This window comes from Euprymna scolopes, chromosome 16, assembly GCF_053919585.1.
Source record: "Euprymna scolopes isolate OS-2025 chromosome 16, ASM5391958v1, whole genome shotgun sequence".
Taxonomy (NCBI): Eukaryota; Metazoa; Mollusca; class Cephalopoda; order Sepiida; family Sepiolidae; genus Euprymna; species Euprymna scolopes.
The window spans coordinates 40,786,271-40,795,834 of record NC_136497.1 but is presented as its reverse complement, the minus strand read 5'-3'; the positions used below and the strand labels follow the sequence as shown (position 1 = coordinate 40,795,834).

Here is a 9,564-nt window from a genome sequence, read left to right as displayed (position 1 = left end):
GTTACCAAAGAAAGTCAATAAATGCTACTTTTCTACCTACCTGAACAAGTTAATTTATGTTTTAAAGTATTCTCAAGCGCTTTTAATTTTATTTTTTGTATCTAAAATTGCGGGTGTGTGAGTGTCAAATATCTCCAGATTTCCTAGAAAAAAAAAAAAACGCTAGCCGCTAGATCAAAATTTTATCCGATAGATTGCAAACCAAATCTCCAGATCTAGTGGGGAAAACCCGCTAAATTGACAACAGTTCTGCTCGGTTTCGTAAAAGAGAATCCCCCCCCCCTAAATGCACCAAATATGGAGTTATTTATAACCCTTTTTCTATTCCAAGAAAACGGAGATTATAAATTACAGGTTTTGATTGGTCAACGAAGTGGGCGTGCGAAAACTTTGATTTTATCAAACTGTAAGTTTGTTTTTCTTCTCACAAGTGGTCGGGTCTGCGTGGTCGCTAGTAGTATCTAGTACTCCTTGCTCACTCTTGTCTTGTTTACTTTTCTGTTCATTGGAAGGAAAAAAACACTTTTTGGAAAAAAAAAAGAAAATTCTAATATGTCAACTACAACGATTAACGTAATTAAGGATCCTCCTGATATTGAGGTAAAATAAAGTTCTTTATTTAACTTTTAAAATATTTATTTAAAAACAAAATAACGGTACTTACGGACCGTGTTGAAATATTACTGTTCTTAATTCGATACCTATTCTTAACATGGGAGGGGGGGTTCTTATCTCTTCTGTACTTTCACCTAACTATTTAAATAATGGCAAATGTGTCGTTTAGTGGCGTAAATTATTTGACAGACAAAAAATTATTTATTTTTATATAAAACAAAGGTATTTGTACAGTTTAATCAAGATATTAAAAAAATGAAAATATCGAAAAAAATTTAAATTGTACGTATCCGTTATGGAATGAAGTTCTCCGAAAAAAAAATTCACTTAATTTCATCAAGTAGTTTTTTTTACAGCGAAAAAAACAATTTATGATACCGAGCAAAAGGGGTAAAATCCATTGAAAGCGGTCGGTGGTTCTATGAGAAAATAAAGCTGTGTACGCATTATAAATGTTTCTTTTCTGTGTCTTACGTTATACATTAGTACATTAGGGGTCATTTCGAGTTAAAAGTTTATTTACTGCACTCATCTGGACTAGAGAAAATCATGATTTAAATGTGTATGTCTCGTCTAAATAACTAACGATGATTCTCTGATATGGCCGACCAGACGGGTGATCTATAAGTCAGATCGAGTGTACTGCGTACCGGAAAACGAAATGAGACTAACGAAATGAGACTTCATTTGATCTCATTTCGTTTTTCGGTACGCTCGATCTGACTTTCTGATCATCCGTCTGGTCGGCCATATCAGAGAATTATCGTTAGTTATTTAGACGAGACATACACATTTAAATCATGATTTTCTCTAGTCCAGATGAGTGCAGTAAATAAACTTTTAACTCGAAATGACCCCTAATGTACTAATGTATAAACGTAAGACACAGAAAAGAAACATTTATAATGCGTACACAGCTTTATTTTCTCATAGAACCACCGACCGCTTTCAATGGATTTTACCGCAAAAGGTTCTATTTTTAGGAAGAAAACCTAGTATTTAAGATGGGGCAGGAGTTATCTCCCGTGGTGTTTCTAAAAATTTACAAAAAAAAATCGAAGATGTCTGCCTTCAACGCGCTCTCATAAAAACGTGTTTTTTCGCTGTAAAAAAAAAAAAAAAAAAAAAAAAAGTCGATCAAATTAAGTAAACTTTTTTTCAGAGATCTTCAGTTCAAAACGGATACGTACGATATAACCTTTTCGATATTTTCATTTTTTTAATGTCTTGATTAAACTGTACAAGTACCAAAACAAATTATTAGACCTTAAGGCTGAAATAAAACCAGAAAAAATTTCATTTTTATTTTTTCATCATTTTTATTAAACTGATTGTATGATATTCGAGATCGACCTATTGCTTTTAAAATTTGATTTGACAGATTGTCTCTTTAATGGACCCGTTTTTGGCCGCCATTTGTTGTTGTTTTTTTTTGTTTTTTTGTAATGAAAGAGCGTAAAAAAAGGCTAAATTTGGCCGTAAAAAGGCCAATCTGTCAAAATTTTTATAAAGTATTGTTTGTCAAATAATTTACGCCGCTGAAATACACATTTGCCAAATTAGGTGCTTATCCCCTCCAAAAAATGAACGAAAAAGAAACCGCAGCCCCCTCCTTAAAAAAAAAAAAAAAAAAAAAAAAAAAAAAAAAAAAAAGTGACCATAAAATGAGTGCATTCTTCATATCTTGGAAACTACTTGTTTCCTGGAATTTTAAAAGTTAGTGGTAATTTTAAAGGATTTGCTGAGGATGGAAAGGAAACTCCCACCGCCCCCCCCCCAAAAAAAATCGTAGCCACAAAGTTGGTGCTCATTTTACATTAAATTATGGAAAAGTGATCTCCTACTTTTTTTAAAACTAACATTTCTTCGTATCTTGAAAATTACTCGTTTGCCGTAATTTTAAATGTTATTTTCGTTTTCAGCGACCCCCAAAACCTATTCGAGTGCGAGTGGTAATTTTAAAGGAATTTTCGAGGGTGGAGTAATTCTTCATATTTATATATATATTGCTATTTTTAAATATTATTTTCAAGTTAAATTAAGTTTTACGGTATCTTAAATTGTTAGGTGAACCTGAACCAGTTACAAAACTCCCTGTCTTCCTCCATATGGTAAGAACGATTTTCTAAATAACGTTATTTAGCACGACTGCATAAATACCAAAAATTTAATAACTTCATGGGTGTCTATTCAGTTTGTTTTCTTTTAATATTGTTTTTAAATTTTGTAAAAAAAAAAAAAGAAAAAAAAAAAAAAATTCACATGCTTTCACGTGTCAAACGATTTACGTGACCCCCCCCCCCTCTCCTACAAATATTTTTCTTTTCGTCTTCAACTATTTCTGCTACCAAAATAGTGGGTGTATAATATTAGTTTCGGGCAAAAATAGGGAGACCTAGTTTTGAAAGCTGATTTATCATAATTTTTTGTAGGTTTCTTCCGACCACTTTTTGATTGTATTTGAAAGATTAGAGACTAAAGTTAATTTGCTATAGGAAAAAAATATTTGGTACTGGTCGCGGTAAGAGTTCCCTGCCGAACACCCTCCAAAAACAATGATGTCTCCCGTTTCTCGCGCAGCCGCAAAGGACATGTTTTAGTTGCCATAGTAACAACACTTTTTATCGACATTGTTTTACTGTTTAAAGACATTACTACACATTTATTAATAATATTATCGACTTTTTAAAACTTTTTTTTTTACTCTTTTTAAATGACAACGTTAATGTTTATGAATATTGAAATAAAACATTACTACACATTGATTAATATCTTTTTTTTTTTACTGTTTATGTGTCAATTTTATCGACTTTTTCTTTTCTTATATTGAATATTGAAATAGAAGACATTACTACACATTTATTAATAATATCTTTTTTTTTTTTTTTTTTTTACTGTTTTATTGTTTGTGTCACTTTTATCGACTTTTTCTTTTATGAAACTTATCGGCGGTTCTTGAAATTTACTTACCACAAAACTTGTCGGCGGTTCTTGAAATTTACTTACCACAAAATGATGATAGAATAATAAATTTACTTACGTTTAATCAATGTTATTTTCTTTTTTAAATAGCATTTTCTTTTTAAATGACGACGTTTTTACTGTTCATGAACATTAAACTTTAGGCTTAGAAATACGATTTAAAATATAGCGCGGATCATAAGTGCACTAGCACCCATTTTCTTATTAATAAATGTTTAGTAATTATTTTTCTTTTAATATTCATAAACAGTAAAAACGTCGTCATTTAAAAAGAAAATGCTATTTAAAAAAGAAAATAACATTGATTAAACGTAAGTAAATTTATTATTCTATCATCATTTTGTGGTAAGTAAATTTCAAGAACCGCCGACAAGTTTTGTGGTAAGTAAATTTCAAGAACCGCCGATAAGTTTCATAAAAGAAAGTCGATAAAAGTGACACAAACAGTAAAACAGTAAAAAAAAAAAGATATTAATAAATGTGTAGTAATGTCTTCTATTTCAATATTCAATATAAGAAAAGAAAAAGTCGATAAAATTGACACATAAACAGTAAAAAAAAAAAAGTCGATAAAATTGACACATAAACAGTAAAAAAAAAAGATATTAATAAATGTGTAGTAATGTTTTATTTCAATATTCATAAACATTAACGTTGTCATTTAAAAAGAGTATAAAAAAAAGTTTTAAAAAGTCGATAAAAGTGATTAAAAGTGAGATATTATTAATAAATGTGTAGTAATGTCTTTAAACAGTAAAACAATGTCGATAAAGTGTTGTTACTATGGCAACTAAAACATGTCCTTTGCGGCTGCGCGAGAAACGGGAGACATCATTGTTTTTGGAGGGTGTTCGGCAGGGAACTCTTACCGCGACCAGTACCAAATATTTGTACACGTGAAAAAAAAGTTATGAAAATGTTTTCACGGCGAGCTAACCAAATTCCGCTAAATTTTGAAGTTAAATAAATTCGGGGTTTGTATTACTGTACACATAGATTCGAAAAAGTTGTCAAAAAACAAATATATAACAAATAAATGTTATCAAAGGCAAGATAAGTTACTTTTCTACCAAACTGGATATAATTTTCGTGTTTTTATTCAATTAAACATGTTTATTCAGCTCGAAAAGCATACAGTGTTTAGCGATGTATTGGAAAATTCAAGATGGCGGCCGATTCTCTCTTTAACACGGTAAGTTCGGAAAAAGGTGTAATAAATAATAAACTAGACAAAATACTGTTAGAAATTCGCTCAATATATGTTACCGTGACATAACTTGACATATATTCGGTGGTTTTTAATAGTATTTTGTCTAGTTTATTATTTATAACACCTTTTCCCGAACTTACCGTGTTAAAGAGAGAATCGGCCGCCATTTTGAATTTTCCAATACATCGGTAAACACTGTATGCTTTTCGAGCTGAATAAACATGTTAAATTGAATAAAAACACGAAAATTATATCCAGTTTGGTAGAAAAGTAACTTATCTTGCCTTTGATAACATTTATTTGTTATATATATGTTTTGACAACTTTTTCGAATCTGTGTACAGTAATACAAACCCACCGTTTTAACATAAGTAACGTGCCGACATTGACCGAGCAGAACTGTTTAATATTTTACAAAAATTCTGTTTATATTTGGGAGGGGCGAGGTTATTTTGGCGGCCGGCAAAACACCCCCTCCCCTTCGGCCCTTCACCGCCTGCCACCAAATGTAAACAGGTAATTTTAAAGGATTTTCCGAGAGTAGAAAGGAAGCCCCCCCCCCTAAATAAAGCGTGGCCACAAAGTGGGTTCTCATTTTACGTTAAATTATAGAAAAGTGATGCCACACTTTTTTCAACTAACATTTCTTCATATCTTGGAAACTACTCGTTTGCCGTAATTTTGAACATTATTTTCGCTTTCAGCGACCCCGAAAACCTATAAAAGTGGTAATTTTAAAGGAATTTTCGAGGGTGGAGTAATTCTTCATGGGCATGGAATGTGCCTACATTAAAGATGGCTTCCCATGTGGCAGGAATATCTCCAGAGAAGACCCTAATCTACCTTATATGTGCTACACCACCACATTTATATTTGCCCTCTATCGCCCCCACAATAGTGGAGTTACTGTCTTTAAGAGTATATCAGAAAAAATTGACCACATCCAATAATCCTGTCTGCTCATCCCTCGGCTAACATTCACATTTGCGGTGACTTCAATGTCCATAATGTGGAATAGCTGAGCCACTCAAATAAAACTGATGAGGAGGGGAGGTTCTGTCATGATTTTGCCATTGCCTATGACCTCCAGATTGTCCGCGAGCCCACCCGTGTGCTCGATAGTACCGGTCAGTTCGCAAGCCTCCTAGCCTCCTAGACCTTTTTCTATCCACTTCCCCTGAGCTATGCTCATGTTCCGTTATATCTCCTCTGGGATCCTCCGACCACTGCGTCGTATCAGTTAAGATAAAAATGAAATATAATAAATACACAGACGTACCTCTCCACCGTACTGTATACCGATACTCTATGGCGGACTGAGATAGCTTCCGTACATTCATATCTGATCTCCCTCTCCATTCCATGTTTAAAAAGGATGTGTCCTCTATAGTATCAGATCTGACCGAATGGTTACTTGTAGGCATAGGCCAATTCATACCATCCAAAAAATTCCAACAGCCAGCCATGGTTCTCCCGCGAATGTGCTGCTGCTATCGCACACAGAAATCACTTTTTCCATAGCTACCAACGTAATAGATGCACTGAAACTAAAGCTGCTTTCAGAACCGCCAGCAACCACTGTAAAAGAGTAATAAAAAATGCAAGAGAACTATATGCGCAATCCGTTAAGTCCAAAGTAGCTGAGCAGCGGCTTGGTTCCCACCAGTTCTGGCAAATAGCAAATAGGATCTTGAACAACCATTACAGATTCGAAAAAACTGTCAAAAAAACATAACAAATAAATGTTATCAAACAAAGGCAAGATAAGTTACTTTTCTACCAAACTGGATATATTTGTGTTTTTATTCAATGTAACATGTTTATTCAGCTCGAAAAGCATACAGTGTTTACCGATGTATTGGAAAATTCAAAATGGCGCCCGACTCTCTCTTTAACACGGTCAGTTCAGGAAAAGGTGTTATAAATAATAAACTAGACAAAATACTGTTAGAAATTCGCTCAATATATGTTACCGTGACATAAGTTGATATATATTCGGTGTTTTTTTTAATAGTATTTTGTCTAGTTTATTATTTATAACACCTTTCCCCAAACTTACCATGTAAAAGAGAGAGTCGGGCGCCATTTTGAATTATTAACTCTCTAATCGCCAGTCACTGCCGACCTGATCCATGAAACTACCGTTGCCGAATCGGATTTGATTTCAATTGTTTTCAATCCCCACTTAAGGGCCAAATTGATTCCTTTCATAGCGGCCTCCAGTTTGGCTCTGTTGATATAGGAATAGTCGTTTTTCTTTCTTAGCCACGCTGCATCTTTCACAGTTACACCTCCCATCTCTAATACGACACCCAATGCCAGGCTGCTAGCATCGCACCAAATCACTCCCGCGTCTCCGCCCCCTTTACTGGGTCTTTCATCAGTCTCGTGATGATTTCTTGTAGCATGTTTGTGTCCTCCTTCGTCACACAGCCCTCCCAGCCATCAGTGCCCGTTCGTTGTTTAATAAAGCTGCACGCTATCCTGAGCCAGCTGGCGATTGGATAGTGTCCCACCAGTCTCCCGTAGGCTGGGAAGAGTTCTCGTTTTGTCAGGTCGGTTTCGATTTCGAGTATTGCATTCCCTCGTCTAAAGACAAGGTTTTCTTTGCCATCTCGGCATAGTTTCAACCCCAACACCGCTGCTCCATCCAGGGACTCTGCCGGTTTTGCAGTCAACCCATACATCGCGACATGCCCTCTCATTTTCTCCGCTGTCACCTCTGCTTCCTCCATGAGAATGTTAATGTATGAACTAGTGGCCTTGTCCACTGTACAGTTTTTATTCAGCACCGTCTTCAGCACGGCAGTCATAATATGGGGGGCTGAGCTCAGCCCAAAGCCTAACCTCGTTAGGCAATACATCTTCCCCTTGTACCGGACCAATTGATGTTGCCAGTGTTTTTCATCTACATGGATCTGGAGATAAGCCGACTTCAGGTCAACAATCTTAGTGGCCCGCTCCATCATCCTCCATTTCCTCATAACCTTTTCGCATACGTCAATCCCCTTTCTATTTTTTATTTTACTTTCTTTGTTTTATTTTACTTCAGTCGAAGTTCTCAGAAAATTACAATGCTTTATTTATATAAAAAAAGCAAAAATAAATTCTTGCGTTTTTTATTTACTATTGAAAACCATGATTTTAGTAAAGGTATTTTTTGTTTAAACAAAATAATACATTTCCACTAAGATTTAAATAAAAAATAATCAATTCATTATATTCCACAATCATTATTTGATAATTACTGAAAATTTAATTAAAATTGGTTAATTCCCTGATTTTTGGTGAATTTTTAAGTAAGGGGGGGGTCAAAATGTTTATACATTTTGAGCATCGACATTCATTTTGCCCGTACCTAGTGTATATTGTAACTATTCTGTACTTTCACCTAACAATTTAATAAACAAAAAGATGTAAAACTTGAATTTAACTTAAATAATATTTTTTTAAAAAAAATAACACGTCAACATAAGTGCATAAACACTACTTTATTTTACATATTTCTTTTCCAAAGGACCGTTTGAATAAATTCACAATGATTTAAAATGTTGTGTAATTTCTAAAAAAGTACTAAAAATTAATGAGCCATGTAAGTAGAAAAGTTACTTTTATTGGTCATGGTAACATTTATAAATTGTTCGTTGGAAAATAATTGTACTACTTGTTCTTTCTTTGAATTGAATGCATTCGGATTTGAAATGTTTTTTGTTTTTTTTAAATTTAACTCCCTTGTTTCTTTTGGTTTGTCTTATTTAAATTGAATCGGTATATTGCAGAGAAGTCAGCAAACGAACAAAAGTAAAGCAAAAAAATTTTTTAAATACAACAAATATGTTACTGTATCAGAAGTCTTTGCCTAACGCAAAGCAACAAAACTTTTTGGCCAAAACGACAAGCTGAGTCGAGTAGTTTGTTGTTCACAACACGATACACGTTGACGTTCTCTATTGCATGTCTTAAACGCTTCTCCCACTCCCCTCAGCGACTCGCCTTTTATAATGTTTCGGGCACGCCCAATTTGCATATACCACACGAGACTGCTAAAGATCTACGTGTGACCAGAGGCTTTAAAAGACAACAGCTGCCATCTTGTGCCTTTTTTTCTGTCTTTCAGCCTACTGCCGAGACAGATTCTTGCCCGTTTCTGAGGTAGGTCCTCTCTGTCTATCACACTCCCTCCTGATCTCATGATCACAAAAATGGCAATGGGGTGGTGATTGCTGTTGCCGGATGCTTCTCTGAAGGGGAATGATGCATGCCTCTTCTTCGTTAAGCTCTCATCCGCGGAGTGGGGGTTAAAGAATATCGCTTCCGCTGGGAGGCTACTGATGTCAGTCAACTTCTGAGGGAGTTGCTGTTGTGAACCAGAGTGATGTCTCACTGGTCCCTGACTCGGAGTCAGACTTGTTCCCATTGTTCACGGGTAGCCATGATTGTGTTGTCGGCTGTAAGTCCTTAATGTGACGGGGCACACCATCGACACACATTGCTTGCTTGCTGATCACTTCAGTGATGCGTCCAAGTCCATACTGAGTCATATATTTTCCAGACGACATCCCCTTTTTCCAGCCTCCTTCCAGTTACTTTCGTCTTGGATACTGGGTTCGTTTCTATGCTCTCCACCCTAATGTTATACCTGTACAATGTGTCGGCTGGCATTGTAGAGGGTGATACAGCATCCTTTGGGGTCACGTTGTATAAATAAACTGCTTCAGACATCGCTCAGCCTGTTCTGGCTGCAATAGTTTTGACAG

At 35.1% G+C, this 9,564-nt stretch overlaps 1 protein-coding gene across 1 annotated transcript in view; it reads left to right on the top strand.

Annotated features, from left to right (window-relative positions):
- The first annotated feature begins 392 nt into the window (after nt 1-392).
- The window catches only part of LOC145295922 (dihydropyrimidine dehydrogenase [NADP(+)]-like), a 119,581-nt gene continuing 110,409 nt past the window's right edge, over nt 393-9,564 (top strand). Inside the window, exon 1 of the mRNA XM_080141737.1 lies at nt 393-600. Within this exon, the coding sequence (XP_079997863.1) occupies nt 553-600 (48 nt within the window). The 5' untranslated portion in view covers nt 393-552. The remainder of the gene's footprint in view (nt 601-9,564) is intronic.